The sequence below is a fragment of the Amyelois transitella genome, chromosome 3, assembly GCF_032362555.1.
Source record: "Amyelois transitella isolate CPQ chromosome 3, ilAmyTran1.1, whole genome shotgun sequence".
Classification (NCBI taxonomy): Eukaryota; Metazoa; Arthropoda; class Insecta; order Lepidoptera; family Pyralidae; genus Amyelois; species Amyelois transitella.
In genome coordinates, this window is record NC_083506.1 from 4,039,058 (window position 1) to 4,058,073 (window position 19,016).

General features: G+C 36.1%; 1 protein-coding gene across 1 annotated transcript; it reads right to left on the reverse strand.

Moving 5' to 3' along the window:
* Positions 1-4,420: 4,420 nt before the first annotated feature.
* Positions 4,421-10,522, reverse strand: LOC106133530 (SHC-transforming protein 1). The gene is made up of 8 exons (XM_060952705.1): positions 10,085-10,522; positions 9,591-9,661; positions 8,356-8,754; positions 8,004-8,168; positions 7,675-7,775; positions 7,050-7,192; positions 6,165-6,287; positions 4,421-5,145 (listed from the first exon to the last, which is right to left on the reverse strand). The coding sequence occupies exons 1-8, from the start codon at positions 10,178-10,180 to the stop codon at positions 5,011-5,013; spliced, it is 1,233 nt and encodes a 410-aa protein (XP_060808688.1). The 5' UTR covers positions 10,181-10,522; the 3' UTR covers positions 4,421-5,010.
* Positions 10,523-19,016: the final 8,494 nt, after the last annotated feature.

A 19,016-nucleotide genomic window follows, 5' to 3' on the forward strand; every position in this document is an offset into this window, starting at 1 on the left:
CTTTTAGCAATATGGCGGCCATGGCATGCAGTGACGTAAATTTCTTGTAAATATCATACAAAGCTTGTTGGTGTTTCGAAAAGTTATGATTTCCTCTTGTTTTATTTAACTTGTGCCACGTCATATGTGTGAAAATAATTAAAATGAGTTCCTATAAATGTTGTGCAGTGCCTCAATGCACTAATACAACAATAAAATCTCCTACGAAACTGTTTTTTTCTATGCCGATGGATTTGAATATTCGCAAGACGTGGTTTCAGATCATGATCTAAGATCAGTTGTTACCAAGATATACTTACATTGATGTTTTCACATTCCTCAGTTCGGCAGCATAGAAATCTGGATTGTCTTTGAAGAAGACCTCAACCATTATTGCGTCCACTTTTGGTAGGTTTCGACTGTCAGCTTTCTCGGAATTGGTTTCCATTATTGAATACCTATGTTATCTGAGTAATCCTGAGCGATCAAACACTTATAAAATCTTGAAAACTAATAGCGAACACTAAGGAACGGTACGATCCACAGTCTGTTTATGGATAATTGACGTCATAATAGAAATAGCCAATAACGTTCGTTTTTAGTCACGTGACAGCTGCATAAAAATACCAAATTTTCTGAGACGGATTTTGTTAAAATAATGCAATATTTTTATCTCGCGTTATTACAAATCGCTCCAAAAAAATAATATTAAGACTGATGACATAAAAGAAATGTATATTTTTATTACAGTCAAATAGCCTATTGTATTGTGTCGTACTTTTGTGCTCTGAGTAATTAGAAGAACGGGCATTTATCTTGAAAGGAGCTAGGTGATCGGCGACCTGCATCCAACCCTGCGGACTTCACCAGATCATCGGTCTATCTTGCGGGGGCGTTCTACGCTGTTTCCGGTACGTGGTCTCCACTCGACCACTTTTTACATCGTACTAGAATAGACACCCCTAGAAACATATTTTTAATAATGAAACTATAAATTCAACTTGTTCCACTAGAAAGACTACTGGGATCATCAGGGGTGTTATAATTATATAAAAATTAAATATTTAATTAAGCACGGAATTAAAATATCAATTAAATATTTCTATATGCCAATAAAAAGCTATAAATAAAAATTTGCACAACCGTCCAAATGAGGTAGATGCGACGTAGAAAATGAAAAAAAAAATATACGCATGTATGTATATTTTTATTTATTTATAGAGAAATCTGGAAATCCCTTGTCTTTCGCTTCGTAACTTGTTACAAAATTTTGGATTGATGTTTTACCACAACAATGCCTAACAATAACTAAAGTAATACAATGTATATGTAATACCTTCCTTATCTATCATTATGAAATTCCTTCGGTTTAATTTAATACTTTACATGAAAATAATGAAAAGAGGTAAATATAATTTATACATAATCGATAAAATTAAAGCATTACAAATGACACAGTACAAAGTAACAATAAGTATTAAAATATTCGATAATTTCGCCACTTATAATACAGATTTAGAAGGAATAGAGCCTAAACAGTCTTAAAAATAAATTGGGATATTACATATTATATAATTAACATCATTGTGATAGTTTCTATGTACACACAATTTTATTTCCTTATATCTACATTTGCATTAAAATATTTAAGTAAGCCTTTATAGCACCTATAAGTTATTCCGTTGTATAATCATCATTATACTTTTCGTTAAATATTACGAAAGAGAGCAATAATAAAAATCTTGAAACCTGGAATGGGATCATCATTAAACAGGCGGTTTAGCAAAATAGGTATTTTACATTAGGTATAAAAATAAAACGTGAATCAATTTGGCTTTTACATTGCACAGCATCGTTATTACAGACAACATTTATTATTTCTAATCCGTCCATCGTCTACAGTCTTCACATTTCTATACACATTTAAAGAGCGTAGTTATATATATTTACCATCAGACTATTCACCTCATAAAATCCACTAAAATTATCAATTTTCCGGATGTAAAAAATGTCTTTGAATCAGAATAAATTCACTGCATATTAGTACAAAGTAGCTATTAGATGTAGCAAAACTAGAAGCGGGCGCCTGTAATATACCACAAAGTTTGTTAATACTTTGCAAGTAAGGCATAATTCTATTTGGGAGAGCCTAGAAGAACAGAAGATCCCTGCTATCTACATCAATATCATGAAGAATATCTATTCAAATAGTGAATTAAGAATACATTAAAAATACAAACCATGGGAAAAAAAATTAAGTTGAGAAAGGAGTAAGGCAGGGAGACTCTTTTAACACCCAAATTGTTCTCGGTATCCAAATTGTACCCCAGATCGATGCGATCTCTGGAGAAGAGTGACACGAGACAGGATCCAGTGGAAAAAATTAGGGGAAGCCTATGTCACAATGCACTCTGAATGGCGAGGCATGCTGTAAAAACAAACTAGTGTCCATTGTAAAAGCAATTCAGATTAAATGGCTATTATTATTTTTTACATAATATATACTTTACTTTGGGATCTAGTGTCTTTTGGTAAATAAATTTGATTTCGCCTTAAAAAAAGCCAAATCAAAAGAACTCGAAAAATAGTTTAGGGCAATGTGATAAGCGTAAAAGCAGAAAGACACAAGATCGGACAGAATAAGTAGAAATACACGTTTTTCGGTTATATCGTAATTACTTGTTACATTGTTATTTATCATTTCCATTGTAACAGGAATGTATATTTTTTCAATAAGAATTAATAAATGCATATTTATAACAGAATACTTTTACGTAACATATACCGGTATATTTCGTCAGTTAAGGACTCCGAATCCGATAGGCACATTTAATGTAAAAATACATAAGTACATATATAAAATCACGCCTTTTTCCTGGAAGGGAAGGCAAAGACTACATCTTTCCACTTGTCACGATCTCTGCATACTTCTTTCGCCTCATCCACATTCATAACTCTCTTTATGCAAGCCCGGATGTTTTCCGGCGTTTCGGGTACTCCTGACCTGACCTTTTGCCTATATAAAAAATCATGTTCATAAAATATATATTATTATTGCGTCGACATTTTTGGACGACAAAAGTGGGTTGGAAATGATTTTGAATTCACGAATTGTTTATTAATTTCTTGTAATTTTTATACATGTGTGCGTTATATTTACTAACAAGGTGTAAAATTGCTCATTTGCATAAAAACCTAAAATTATCGAACGTCTTACCCGAGTAATGAAATACATATTTGAAAGCCTTAGCATATTCGGTATTTATATATAACGTGCTTGTGCTTCTACATCACAGTTCTACATTAAAATATGTGGGAATAGTCGTGAAATATTTATTGGTAGGTTTGTAATATGTATGTACCTAATAAATTATTCAAAAACTCTTAGTAGGATATCACACAATTAAAATTCAGTCGCTAGGTAAAATCTAATAGTAGTTAAATCAATGCGAATTTTTCAAAGTTGTCTAATTACATTGGGCATCTTTAAACCTGATACGTTACTTAAATGTAAAACCACACGTCTGACCTGTTCAAATTGACCTAGACGAGTCACAAAATGTTAATTTTTTAACTTATAACCGAAAACAAAGGAATTTGTATGCTTCATTTCATCACTTTATAGTACCTGACACGTAAAAATTATTTTATTGGTAGATAGAAAGTTTCATAAATAAAACTTGCACAATAATCACAAAAATCGCACTTACCAATGTGTGTGTGTGCGATTCATTTTCTTTGGAAGTTCATTTCATTCAATTGATTATAGATTCAGACTGAATTATTTCATTAAAACATAACTACCATTTAATACAAAGAAAATATATTAACCTTTTAAGCGCTTGGCTAAATATCAATTGTCGTGCCCCTAGCGCGCCGCTACAAATCGATAAAATAATACCTACAATAAATAAGGAGGAGTAATCGTTGTATCGATAAAAAAAAGTCAAAAAGTTTGTTATACAAAGATTCTGAGGGATACTTTTCTTATGAATAATAAGGGAAAAAAATAGTAACACAAGACAATATGTTAAATTTAACTTTATTTCGTATGACACTGTTTATTTCATGCTGAATGATGCATTATACCTGATTATTTAACTGTTTGTTATTTTGTTTTTAAAATGCGCATTGCATTGTATCCCATCCCTATGGTCATATTTATGCGACACGCGCGATAGACACCGAAGAAAAGTCCGAGCTGCCAATTACTTATTTTTGTTTAAGTTTTTTCAATGCTTAGAGCTATGAAACATAATTTTAAGTAATTGTTGTAATAAATAGCTCTATTCAATAATAGTTTTAGTTATACCACGAAGTTAATAGGACGATAATAGAACGAAAAAATCATGGATATTCTCTGTCGCAGAAATACGACACGGGCGGTACGCACGGCAATATTTGTCGCATATATGCGACTCGCGCGGTTAAAAGGTTAATACGTCAACCGATCAATATTATTCATAAATACATTTATTTTTTCATCGTTTCTAGCTTCTTTACTTTTACCATACATAATTACAAAGTGCGTAATAATTACAAAGTGTGACTTTTTGTGCAAAGTATATTTAAAGTGTTCAAATAAATTGATCTACAATTTGTATTAATACGTAACAAACGTTAAGTTTATTTCAATTCTTAGGGAAGGGACTACAGCCTATTTATAAAAAGATCTGTGTTGAGTTTAATTTGTATGAATTCGTCATACATAGTCATACTAAAAACTGAAAATACAATGTTTTAACATGCCCACTAATTAATTTGTATAAATGCATCAAGAAGTAATGCAAATATTAATGATTTTCTTTGAAGGGACTGTCATAGCGTAGCTCATAAATTAATTCTTTCACAATTTTCGAAGGTATTAGTTTTACTTGTGAGGATTGTGCCTTCTCAGACTGTCTCAGGCGGGTGAAACACGCAACAAATTCTTTCTAAATAGAGGAGACCAATTCAAAGTTTACTTAATTGCATGTATATTGGTATCTCACGTGCCGTTACTCGCGAGGTGTAGGCCTCCGCCCCGGCCGCTCAGGAGGCGCTCGGCCGCGGCACGGGCTTGCGCAGCAGCAGCGCGGAGTCGGCCGACACGATCGGCAGCTCGTTGCTGCAGTGGTACTTGATCAGGTGCGGCACGCTCTCGAACACACGGTCTTTGGTTCGGACCTGGAATGAAGAATAACTAGCTATGAAGCGTTTAAGTCTAGCATCTCATCTCAAGTTATATCTATACTAATATTATAAAGCTGAAGAGTTTGTTTGTTTGTTTGAACGCGCTAATCTCAGGAACTACTGGTTCGAATTGAAAAATTCTTTTTGAGTTGAATAGACCGTTTATCGAGGAAGGCTTTAGGCTATATAACATCACGCTGCAACTAATAGGGGCGAAGAAGTAATGGAGAATGTGAAGAAAATTAGGGAAAATTATTCTCATCATCATCCTTGAGGGCTTCAATGATGCCCAAAATAACTATTCCACGCGGACGGAGTCGCGTGCACAGCTAGTGCTCTATATAGGCAGTTGCCTTTCTCTCTCTCTTCGCGTCATATTCCTCATTTACTAAGGGTCGTGACTCCCCGCAGAATCACTTTCTCTCCGATGTTTTCCCTCCCTCTGTTGCGGTCCTTTGCATCATGGAGGGCCTTATGAAGGTTGGTGTTCAAGGACGATCGGACCTGGACCGACCTTGTTTTTTATGGCCTTTAATGCCGCCTTGCGTAATGGTTATTCCATGCTGGCCTGGTAGCGCAGACAAAACATACTGTGTGCCAGCTGCTTCTATTCTCATGCAGATTGTAAAAGTCAATTAAGGGAAAGGCGAATTAACTCAGGATTCCTTTTTTTAGGTAGCCTATCACTGTTTGTAACTCAATCCTATCATTAAAAACCGTACAGCTGAATGTTGCCTTTCAGTCATTTCAGGACTGTTATCTCTGCCAATCCATAAACACATATAATCACGTCTATATCCTTTGCGGGCTAGACAGAGCCAATAAACGTGGCCTATCAGTCTTGTAAAGACTGATAGGCCACGTTTTTTGGCTTTAAGATAGAATTGAGATTCAAATAGTGGCAGGTTGGTAGCCCGTCGCCTAAAAAAGAATCCCAAGTTTGTACGAATGACACGAAGCGACTCCCGTCTGACCTCGGAACAGTGTTTGTTATCAGTTCCTCATTGACTCACCACGCCGTTGGGGTCCACCAGCAGCAGGTGCTTGTGCGCGCCGCGCCGAGCGCCCGTCAGCACGAACTGGCCGGGGCACGCCGCGCTCTCCCGCACCAGGAACTCGCCGTCCTCCACCACCAGCTGCATCGGGAATTATTTATTTAATTATTATTATATTTAACTAGCGGACCCGACAGACTTCGTTCTGTCAAAAAGATTTGTAATATGACAGTTTTTTGTTCCTATCTATTAGACAACAGTGAACTTTATACATAAGCAATAAAGGTCAAATTGACTGTACGTATTAGTTAGAAAACGTTTGTATGGGATAAAGAAAAGGACTGTTTTTAAGGTTTTTCAGGCAATTATTTGGTATTTTTTCGCCGTAAAAACCATCCTTGAGCTTCGACGAATATTAAAAAAGAAGAATTGGCCAAATTGGTCCAGGCGTTCTTGAGTTATGCGCTTACTAACACATTTAGGGATTCATTTTTATATATAAGATATTGTAAATCTATTTAATTATTATAATTATTTATTATAGATTTACTCGATCAGCTTTGAATCAGTTTGATTGTTTGTTATATTTTTATTGCACAAATTTACAGTCAAGTAATCGAGTGCATCAGGTACTCCCCGTCCTCCACTACCAGCTGCATCGGGAATTATCAGATTTACTCAATTAGCTCTGAATCAGTTTCATTGTTTGTTATATTTTTATAGCACAGAATTTTTCAGTCAAGAAATAGAGTTAACTATCCTAAGTTTGTAAGTTTCCCTTAGTCACCTTTTACCCATCGGTGGGAAAGAGATGTGGGATGAGTAGTCCTATTCTTTTTTCCATTATTGCCGGGAACCAAACGACACTTTTTTATGACTTCAAATATATGTATGAGTTGTTACCTTCTCTGCCGTGGTCCTAGATATGGGCCCGTGGAACCAGGGCTCCCGGGCCAGCAGCGCGGCCTGCGCGGGCGCGGCCAGCGGCTCGGCGCGCGGCGGGCTGGCCGGCGCCGGCGACGACACCGGCGTGGCCGTGAACGGCTCTGGGACCAGAACGGTTTTCATTGGGGTTTTTTTTTAATTATAATAATTTGAGTGCGTATGACTTTGAATCTGCCTGGAGTGGTGAGCGAGATGAGGCTTAAGGTGGTGATATTTTATTGTTTTTTTTAATTTACCTATATATTTTATGAATAATAACTCAATAAAATAAAAAATCTGATATACTGACGTCGTACTAATAACTCCTATCTGAGTTATATTCATTAAAGTGGTAACCTATGCTCTTACGGTGAGAGAAAACGTCGTGAAATAATTTGCACATTTAGGCCACTGAATGTGATTAAATATAAATTAGATTCTGCTGTATAATTTACCGAGGTCAGACGGGAGTCGCTTCATGTAAAAACCTGAAGCAACTCCACCCAATCCAGCACCATGGTCAAAAAGGCATATCCCGGGGTCGTCTCCAGAAAGGTGAGGATATAACTGGCATTAGAGCCAGTAGGAATATTGATGTACTAACGCATATCGAAGATGTCTGTATGATGGTTCGGCAGTAACGCGGTGGGCGGCGTGCGCGGCGGCGGCGTTTGATTCACGTAGTGTCGGACGCTCTCCTCGCAACTGTAAATACGAAAAAGTCTTATTAAATGTGTTATTATGTGTACATATTACAAAATCGTCTATGTCCACCTTCTTTAGGTATTAAGGAGATTCCGTTTCTCACGAAGCGTGGTGCGCCCATGATCGCTCAGAGACGTTGACTGTGTTTGTGCTCGGATTTAGTTCTTGTTGGTCTCCATACGCGGCAATACCCGGGCTTGACAAAGACAATATAGAATTCATACTCACGAAGAGATATTAGCAAGCGACGCCAGTGGCGGTGGTGGGGGGTGCCGGTGTGAGGCGGCCGCGGGCTCGGGCGGCATCTTGTCGGGGAGGTCGTTGTAGTACTCGCGGTCCTCCAGCGCCGAAGCGGACTCTGCGCATGCTCCGCGGGAACCGTTCACGTTTAACCTGCCGATTAAAAAATTTTTTGTTGATTTTAATGCGCCTGGAACAATATCTAACAAATGGGCAATTTGGTTGATGGCCCTTATTTGTATAGAAGCTTTGGGTTAGGTGCATACAGTGTAGTCTTTGCCTTGGCGTTAGGTCCACTTTCTTTCAAGTTTTTTTTTAATTACTAACACAATATACTTACAGAGAAGGTTTCGTCAAGAACTCTTTGAATCTCAATTCGAAGGCCTGTCCAATAGTGGCTATTACGTCTTGCGCCAACCGTCCTCCACATTCCAATACATAACATGCTCTCCATTCCGTAGGTGGTGCGGACTTGGCTACATACGCCACAAAGTCTAAAGAGTCCGCATCGCCACCTGACGCGAATGAGACTCTAGGCATTTCGTGACGAGCGACTGTGTCACCGCCTTCCAGGGCAGCCAGGGTTATGGCCCGGGAGGAGACTGTCAGAGCCACATTTTCTCCGGAGTGCGCCATTCGTGGTCGCGTCGCTAGTGCCCGGGCGGCCGCTTGACAGACCCGCCGTTTTTTGTCGGCTGATCGGAGGCCGGCCGCCGCACAGACCCGAGCTATACATTCTCTGAAAATTAAAATGACTTATATACCTTTAAGAAGATCTTCGATCAAATATAGATTGTTGAAATTATATACCAAATTTTGCATGCAATTCTTTGTATTTGTTTTACACAATAAGATATCAAACTGGATACAATGGTAGGTATCTTATGTGCATCTCGATTATGTTTGTGTAACATTGATCAACTCAGCTTATGAGTCATCTTGCTGGACAATACCTTTTTAAGTTCTTAGTCACATGGCCTAACCTTGTGAAGTATTTCCTCAGATATATGTTTTGTTTTATTATTATTATGTTTATTGCCTATAGCAAACAAAATTATTAGCGTTTAGGCCTTCTAAAAAAACATTGAAACAGAAATAAATAATAAACATTAAAAGAACTAAGAATTTATTATGAAATATCTAGATATCAAACAATCTATATTTTGGAAATACTGTGATTTTTTCATCATAATGGCGACAGCCATTATGATGAAAAAGTCACAATATTAAGAAATTAAATAAACATAAATTACACCTTGGTATGAACCTATGTACCAATTGTTCAGAAGGAAGTATAATTCATGAAATTTAATGTATTTACGTGTGGTTTCCAGCACCATTACAAAAGAAAGAATAGGACCACTCCATCTCTTTCCCATGGATGTTGTAAAAGGCGACTAAGGGATAGGCCTATAAATTTGGAATTCTTTTTTTAGGCGAGAGACTAGCAACCTGTCACTATTTGAATCTCAATTCTATCATTAAGCCAAACAGTCCATTTAAGACTGTCGGCTCTGTCTACCCCGCAAGGGATATGGACGTGATTATATGTATGTATGTAATGTATTTACTTACTTTGCTACTTGTGATCGGGTTTCAAAGTCCAGTTTCTTCATTGAAGTCAATACCTCCATGCATCCAATGTACTGTAGAGTTTCAAGAACATAATATTTAGCTCACTAATTATATAATAATAATCATTAACTCATAAAACTAATGACAATTTGGTAAGAAAAATATGTATGAAATGCTTTCATGAATAAGTGATTTGGTTTTAGATTTCAACTTTTCCAGGGAGGGCAGATCATTGCCAATGGTTTTTTTGTCAATTCATACAATCCTTGCACTTATTAAATAACAATAATACATGAATATTTATTATTGTTAATTCACATAAAAGTAAGGAACTGGCAAGGATTACATACATTCTTAATTATCAACTGTAATGTGATCCAACAATACAAGCTCTTGTAACTATTGTTGGAATGCAGCTGCATCAGAAACATACTATTTCCTGTCGTGTATTCACATAATATTTAAACAAATTGTAGATGAAGAAATAGACATACCCTAACTGCGTAAGTGATTCCATCGCTGGCAAGAACAGAGTCTGGATGGAGCCACCCTCGCGCCGGTTTAGCCACAAACGTACCACCATCCGCCATCTCTACACGAAAAACAACGCACTAACACCGTAATCAAACGATATTATTCACACTTCAGCTACTTCGAGCTATTTTAAATGCGCTTTCATTGTGATTCAAATCATTAATTCAAGTGTGTCGCCGAGCTATCTCAGCTCAGCTCGCCCGCAGCGCAGTATAAATAAAATATCACTCCACAATCTCATAGAAATTTTCTTGCCAAAGGTTATAAGGAAATGTATTTGTGAACTAAAACAAAAGTAAAATCGTGTGAATTAAGAGAAAATGCGACAAATTGCGAAGCAACAAAAAATAATGCACACAAAGTTACACATTCATTGAACTTTTCTGACAGATGGATGATAGAATGACTTTTATTTTTTTAAATTTACTTTTACGAAGATTATTACGGTCTGAGATAGAATCTTTTTAGCTTTTAGTATTTAACGCATTGTTGCCATTTCACGATTCATTTATTCATTTATTTACGCCAATAATACAAAGGCAGTAAGTACACCTCTTAAAGTATTTGGCAAGGAATTCTTATATAACAAAATTAAATCTTGACAGCCTTCATTTCAAATTAAAAGGACAACAAGCATAATATGGGAAGAAACAAAGAAGTTACTTACAGAAACAAACAAGTTGAAGAACATTCACCTTTCTCACAAAATAACAAAAATTTTCTTGTAATCGTATTCCATCCACATAAATATCACAATCAAGATGATGATTTAAGAATGCATTAAGGCTCGTGAGCATGCGACAGAGAGGGGATTGCGCATGCGATATTGTACGCGTGGTCGGAAGTGCAAACAAACGTTGCGGCTGACTTGCCCGCTGCAGTAATCGTCGATTTGGTACAGGTAGACGATTAATTAAGTTATAGAGCTGAATGTCGTTAATATAGCCTCGTATTATCTTTAAGGATATGATTAATTGACCTAGATCTCTACGTACCTTTAATGAATTCAAGCCTAAAATACTTAGAACAAATAATATGGGATATAAAAATGGATAGTATCCATGCAAACGTTTATAAAAGTAACGCAGGATGATTTATCTAGGCTAATTTTATCAGATAATAGGTACTATGTAACACGTAGACTATGCAAAGAAACTAACTTTGTGATGTAACGGAGGTATACCTTCCCAAGAACTTTGACGAGGAAAAATTTAAATGCTCAGGAATTATTATTCATTCAGAACATGACATTGATAAAAATGAAAATGATTTTGTATTCTACATAATACAAAGGATCCGCTTTTTGTCTTTTCTCTCTCCTCTTCGTCCAGTCTTCGGCGTCTTCAATTTAAAGTCCATCAGGGGGGCAATCGCGGTATTTTACAAAGGTTTAACCGTTTAGCGTAACGTTTTTGGTTTTAGTTTAGCTTCGGTTTAGTTTTATTTTTTACGTTACCAAAAATGGTATCGCGCTAGCAGTTGAATCGTTGACGTTACACCAACGTTTCCGCAGAAAAGACGAACGTGAGACTTATAGAAATAGCGATGTTGGCAGCACTATTTCTTACGATAATATGTCAATGACGTGACGTGCAAATGTCAATAAAAAAAACATGGTTTTGTTTAGGATAAAACCGCTGTCAAAAAATAGCGCGATGCCATTTTTTCAGTCAAACCAAATGTCAAACTTTAATCGAACGTTCCATGAACGTATCTTCCAAACCAAAGCTAAACCGTTTCCATTCGACAAATAGCGCGATACGAAATATGCATAACGTAACGTATTTGGTTGTAGTTTTGTTTTGGTTAAAACGTTTTTACCGCGATTGGCCCCCAGTTCACTTTTTATGACGTGTATGAATGACGTTTATGTGTGTGACGCTTGATGACAGAATTGAGATTCAAATACATAGTGAAAGGTTGCTGCTCATCGCCTAAAAGAAGAATCCCAAGTTTATAAGCCTAGCGCCTAGTCGCCTTTTACGGATTTGATGAATTGATTTTTTCATTGCTCATAGACAAGATATTATAAAGACCTTACTCATTATTCATAATTTGTAGCAAATAGAACTTAATAAGAAGGCATGGGGGTTGGAGCAATAATAGGGCATGGGGATGTTAAATTTGAAATACCAAATGCGTGTTCACTGCGAGTTTCATAAGACGGTAATTTGTTTAGTACACAAAATTTGACGGGAAGATAAAATTAAAGTCCTCACCCTCTGTACCTGGACTTAATGCGAGGTGGAATGTATTGTTATAAATAGAACATTGGTGCTCTAACGGTCGAGTTGTTAAGGGTTTTTCGTGATGTTCACAGGTTCAAATTCTATACTGCGGCTTTATTTATTTATTTATTTAAAACTTTATTGCACTAAACAAAAATGTACAAAAGGCGGACTTAATGCCGTTTGGCGTTCTCTACCAGTCAATTAGCTAACCTAACAGAAAAAACTTTAAGTAGGTGGTGCGACAAAGAGCACATGCATACAAGACGAAAAAATTATGCATAAATATGTACAATACAATACAAGATACATAATATACAAGCTTTATAGCAGTTACTCTTTTCTGTAATAAATTAATTTACTTTAGTTTGATTGCTTATCGGAAAAAGGCATATTGATATAGTGCAGCTTTAGCCATAATCTAATTAGGGTTAAAGTCCCGACCCTCTGTACCTGGACTTAATGCGGGATGAAGTGTAAATTGTTATAAGTAGAGCATCGTTTGTCGGACGGTCGAGAAGGTTCTCCTAAAAAGGTTGCAGAGGTCAGATGGAAGCCGCTGCGTATTAAAACCTGACTTCCCCAATCTTGGATCCTTTCCAGAAAGCTAAGGATAATATAACCGGGACTTATGCTAGGAAGAGGAAGTTGGACTCCTAGCCGAATGGTGACGACAAACATAGTGAAGTGGAACCTACAGCATGTAAAATATTTTTAAAAAAATTAGTAAAAATTTAACAGAAAGAAAACTAAGTTTAATAAGAACTACCATTATAATAATACACAAAATCTTCCAAAACAATTGTCCAAAATAACGAGTTTCACGTCCTTCACATCCTTTATAGGGTAAACTGAGCCAAGTCTCGAAGACTATTGAGATTCAGATAGTGACGTTGTAAGATCATAATACACTGATGTCCATATAAATAATACCAGATATAGGATCAATCAATCCCAAGTATCCTTTATTGACTTTTATGAAAGCGTAGCCAAAACCGCTGGGTCTAGTATTTGGAATTTAGGTTCCTTATGTTATCTAGTGTTGCACAAGGAACTCTGAATTTTTTGCGGAAACCGAAATTAGCGAACGCAGGCGCAGTGCGCAGTGTATTTATGTAGTGTACTCTTCTTCCGTCACCAATTTGAAAAAAAAAGAATAGGACCACTCCTTCTCTTTCCAATGGATGTCGTAAAACTAAGGTATAGGCTAACTTGGGATTCTTCTTTTAGGCGATGGGCTAGCAACCTGGCATTATTTGGATCTCAATTCTATCATTAAGCCAACAAGCTGAGCGTGGTCAGTCTTTTTAAGACAGTTGGCTCTGTCTAGCCCATAAGGGACATATACTATATATACCTACATAGACAGTGACTATATGTATGTATTATGGCGAGAAAACATACAAAAATAAGCTTCATATTTTTTTGTATGCCCAATCCATTTACTTATACGATAAACATTTATGTAACAATTTTTTTTTTATTTTAAACACTTTTCTTTAAAACTTAATCCATATAGGTACTTATAGTGTAGTCATGCGGAATGCGGAAATATAAAGTAATGTAGCCCTGCAAGAGAATCAGTAAACACGTATTCACAATTCATGAGCTACCCGTTAAGGCGGACACCGCTATTAGTTTACATGGCAGAGCCAGAGTATTCAAATATTTATACCACCTTGTCCGAGGTGCGTGATGAATCTTCAGAGTATATTTGAGACGTCTCAAGGGATGACACATGAAGGCATTAAAATAAGGCTAGAATTTTGTGATGACTTTTTTATGTTAAAGATTTATGATAAGGTATATTTCTTTATTGAAAATTGTGTTTCTGACCAATTTCTGATATTTTTGCGGTTTTTGGCACTTAAGAATAGAACACTAAATATATTAATCCCATTATTTCGTAAAAGGCGACTAAGCGATAGTATTTCTCTTGTAGGCGACGGGCTACCAACCTGTTATATTAAAATCTTCATTCCATCATAAAGCCATACAGCTGAATGTGGCCTTTCAGTCTTTCAAGACTGTTACTGACGGTTCTGTCTACCTCGCAAGGAATACAGACGTGACTATATGTACGTATGTAGATTTTTAACGATTACGTACTTATGAGAGATATTGTGGTGTCGGTGATACTAGTGGTAAAAATGATTAAAGTTATTACATCAAATACTTAGTCATTAATATTAAATCTTATGTAAGTACTCTATCCATCCGATTCTCTCCATCGTCATTTAAAATTTTCAAATTTATATTACATTCCGAGTTGCTAAGATAATTTTAACTCAATCTCGAACTTTTCCATCACAGAAGTAAACCATTAATTCGCGAAGGGATGTTTTGTTATTTATGACTTGCCGCTGTTAAAATAGGCCGGTTGTAGCCTGTTTGTTTTTAATAACGCTACATGAATAACGAAGTTAGGCCGTTTAGGAGTTTTGTCCCGGTGCTGGGCAAACGTTTATTTTTATTGTAAAATCTACCCCCGTACATTAACGTAATAGCTGCCACGAGAATTGAGCTACGGCGTGGTTTTTGTCACACCGTAATGTGTGTAGTATTTCTCAGAACAAGCACAGAACACAGTCAGGGAACATAGCAATAGTGAAATGCTAAAAATTATAAGACGACATACGTTTGACTTCTACTCTTTATAAAACTGTTTATCTTTTTAAGTACGTAAGAGTAACTATTTTGTTTGCATACATACATACATATAATCACGTCTATATCCCTTGCGGGGTAGACAGAGCCAACAGTCTTGAAAAGACTGATAGGCCAAGTTCAGTTGTTTTGCTTTATGATGGAATTGAGATTCAAATAGTGACAGGTTGCTAGCCCATCGTTTAATAGAAGAATCCCAAGTAATTATATAAGCCTATCCCTTAGTCGCCTTTTACGACATCCATGGGAACGAGATGGAGTGGTCCTATTCTTTTTTTTATTGGTGCCGGGAACCACACGGCACAAATATTTTGTTTGCTCGCAAAATATTGCTATCATAGGGGAATTTCCCCTACGTGTCGGTGAAAATGCGTCCGTCGTAGCAGCGTAGCGCCTACCGCGTAGCATCGTAGGGCGGCTGCGCGCGTGCGTTAGTCGGCGACTACCGCGCGGCGTCGCGTCACGCCCGGCATGCGACCCGGCGTCGCCCGTCACCACACTACCATCATACATCATAACCGCGCGCCCCTGTAAGTACAACACTACCTTAATTTAAATTTAGAACGTACCATCAACTCGAAAACATTAAAAACTTAATTTTTTAATTCAAGAAAAGAGGCAGAGGAAGTTTCATATCCGCACGTGGATCTATACTCTGTATCTGCCTTCCCGACGCACTAACAAATGAGCGGTTCGTTCGATAGCCCACTGCCCCTGTGAGAGGCTTCCAAGTGATCCCCTTTGAAGGGTTTGTTTCAGTTTATCGGGAGATTTATTAAACGGCTTATCCATTCACGACTTTCTAAATAAAAACGAGTTTTTAAATGTTAATAGACTTAATTACCTTTTAGAAACTTTTTTGTAGCAGTTGATTTGGGATAACCTATTTTTTTTTCGGTATATATACAAAAATCTGCATAATTACTATGTTAGGTGAGCTACTACGAAAGCAAAGCACGTTTGGCAAGTTCGCACAGGTCACGTAGATTTAATAAATTGAGTTACACGTGATTTCCCCCTCTCTGGAGATTTTCGGGGAATCCCTTGGCCTTTCATGTTTCAGCCTTTGACAAATTCATTTACGATGTTCAGCTTTGAACTCCTACGGAGTTGTTATGGCGTAAATTTCATAAGAGATAAGAAAATAAATTATAGCTTCTCTATCCATTTATAACTAAATTATATTTAATAAAGCAAGTTAACACGCAATTTCGAATAATCTCACCAATTAAGAGGATTCAATATATACAAGTTTCTAAAGTGAAACAGTAAGTAAATAAACTGTTCGATTTATCAATCGTATTTTAATGGAAATATTAGATACATGTAAAAATATATACCGACACAACACTGATATATTTCTAAGTAAGCACTAATTTCATTCACCCTACAGTAAAACTGTGAATATCTTATAAAATAAACATAAAGGCTTCAACACAGAAATGAAGTCAATGGTCGCCCCTTATATTTTCTGGAACACTGCATTGTCTCCATTTATACTTTATATAAATTTAAAATGAGATAAACTTAAAAATATAAAAAATAACAAAAGGAAATAGTTTTTATGTGGTAACACAGCATAATAAATACTTAGTATATAACACTAACGTATACCTAGAACTAGAACGTAATTAAGTATAGGTACGATCTTTGCAACGAATTTAAATTTCATTCTCAAGTTTATTTCATTTTCAGCGTAGAAAATCTAATTTTATTTATTCAGAAATAAAATGTTAGTTTTACTATTCTGAAATCTACACCAAGAGGCAATTTTTTGATAAAATAAAGATTTTTCGAATCTAATAATATAGGTAAAAAGGATTTATTAAGAAATAAAAAAGGAGACGTACGGTATTTTAAACGTAGTCAATTTGTATTCTTTCATAGAAACGTTGGCTGAATAAAAAATTAAACTAGTTTTTCGCATCATTTTGTTTATTCGTACGTTTCCTTGAGTGTCTTTGTAATACAGAGTGACATAAATAGCTAGTCTAGTTTTTAATCCTGACTATATTTAAAATATAATCATTTTCAATTTAAAATAATCCCTCTCGGGTCTCAGTACCCGAAACCGACTTTTAGGAAGAGAATTATGAATCTGGCTGGATAAATCGAAAGAAGTAGGCATACGAGTACAGGGATCGTGGCAAGTGGACCTGTCCGGGAAACAGGTATTTATATTAACAATATAGTTTCTGTAGAATTTATTCAGGAAACGATTCTTCTTTAGGTTTCTTTTATTTTAGTCCTTGCAAGATTATATAAAAAAAAAAAAAACGTTAAGCCGTCGAGTCCTTTATTCGCTAATGCCGGCTGCAGACTGTTCATTTACGGCAAGTGCCTTGTCGTTCCGTTACACAATCGCGTCTGGGTTGGCTCCAGCTGGCTTTCATCCTGGAGCTGCGCCTGTAAGCGGTCCGCAATTAGCTTGCAGTAGTTCTAATGTAAAGGAACGTCATCACTTGCAGACTGAGACTAGACTACTACTTGACTGAGAACTAGGTATACGTCTATTACGAAAAACGTCTGACTCGTTTTACAAATTGCCGCAACTTGTCTTAAACATATAATCACGTCTATATCCCACGCGGGGTTAACAAAGCCAAAAGTCTTGCAAATAATGAAAGGCCACGTTCAGCTGTTTGCTTTACTGATAGAATTGAGATTCAAATAGTGGCAGGTCGCTAGCCTATCGCCTAAAACAAGAATCTCGAGTTTATAAGCCTATTCCTTAGTCGCCTTTTACGACATCCATGGGAAAGACCCTGTCTCCTAGACAGGATGGAAAGGTGACACAAACACAACTCTTTATAGAAATAGATAAATAAATACATAAATAAAATACATACCTATGTAAATACCAAATAATTAACTTACAATAGATACCAAAATAAGCAAGGCTTTGAGGGGTAATAATTTTTAATATTTTTTTTCAAATTGGGACTGTGATTTAAGTGTCACGTATCTCCTTAAGAAATAGGAAAAACATACACATATATATATGGAAGGAAATTTTTGCCAAGATAAGATTATGGGACTGTCATTTTATGATGCAAGTAACAAACGATGGGTATCCCGCAGGGCCCAAATAGTGATAACTGTGTAGCTATGGTGATAGTAATCTTTTGGAAAAGTAGTTTTATTATGGACAGTTTCATCGAGTTGAGATAAGCAAAATATTTTAATGATATGTGGTCGAACAGGCAGTTGAAATGAGACAAAATGTCATTGGTTAGTAGGCAGTACTGGCCGGAAAACAAATGAAATAAAAAAAGAAGCAAAAAAATATTTGTGCAAAACCGAATGTTCACGTTTTTGTGCAGTCCAATTTATTGTTCATAATTATCAAAGTTTGTTCATCAATACATATTACTGTACAAGTGTAAAATATACATATTGAGTGTTGTGATATTACAGTACAATTTACTCGTAGCTTGTTCTGCAGTTTGCTATGCTTTTGCTATGCTTAAAAATCCTTCTCTTCGCTCATCTTTCATAAGACCATTTAAGTTCAATAAACACAACGATTGACATATAGTAAACTTTTGCTTACTGTAAATTTTTGAAAAAGGAAGAATAGAGAATAAACTACCATACATTATTAAAAGAGTATAACGTATTTACTTAGATTTTATAGGAAAGCAAAATACTCGACTCTTTGAAAATCACGTGAAACTTATTCCAGAGGAATAAGTTTCACGTGATTTTCAAATTTGAATGTGGATTTCTAGTAGTAACTAGAATGTATATAATAAAGATAAATTACGATGTAAAAGTCAAAGTTTAGCTGTGTCTTGCCTAAATTAGATGATTAATGTTAAGATTAACGCAATTATGTTGACACGAAGGGAGCCTCTTAATGCAAAGTTCACGATAATCGTTGTATGAAACTCATTTGAAGAGGGATTCTGACAAGCGTAGGGCGATTATAATGAGGAAAAGATTAAAATTTTAATGAAAAGTAATTTCATTATCTCTGCGACGTGTAGGAAATGTC

Excerpts from the sequence above, each read along its gene's own strand:
- LOC106133530 (XM_060952705.1), bottom strand. The coding sequence starts at position 10,180 with ATGGCGGATGGTGGTACGTTTGTGGCTAAACCGGCGCGAGGGTGGCTC. Across the intron at positions 9,662-10,084 it reads GAATCACTTACGCAGTTAGG|TACATTGGATGCATGGAGGT; the intron begins GTATGTCTATTT and ends GAAACTCTACAG. Across the intron at positions 8,755-9,590 it reads ACCCGATCACAAGTAGCAAA|AGAATGTATAGCTCGGGTCT; the intron begins GTAAGTAAATAC and ends TTTAATTTTCAG.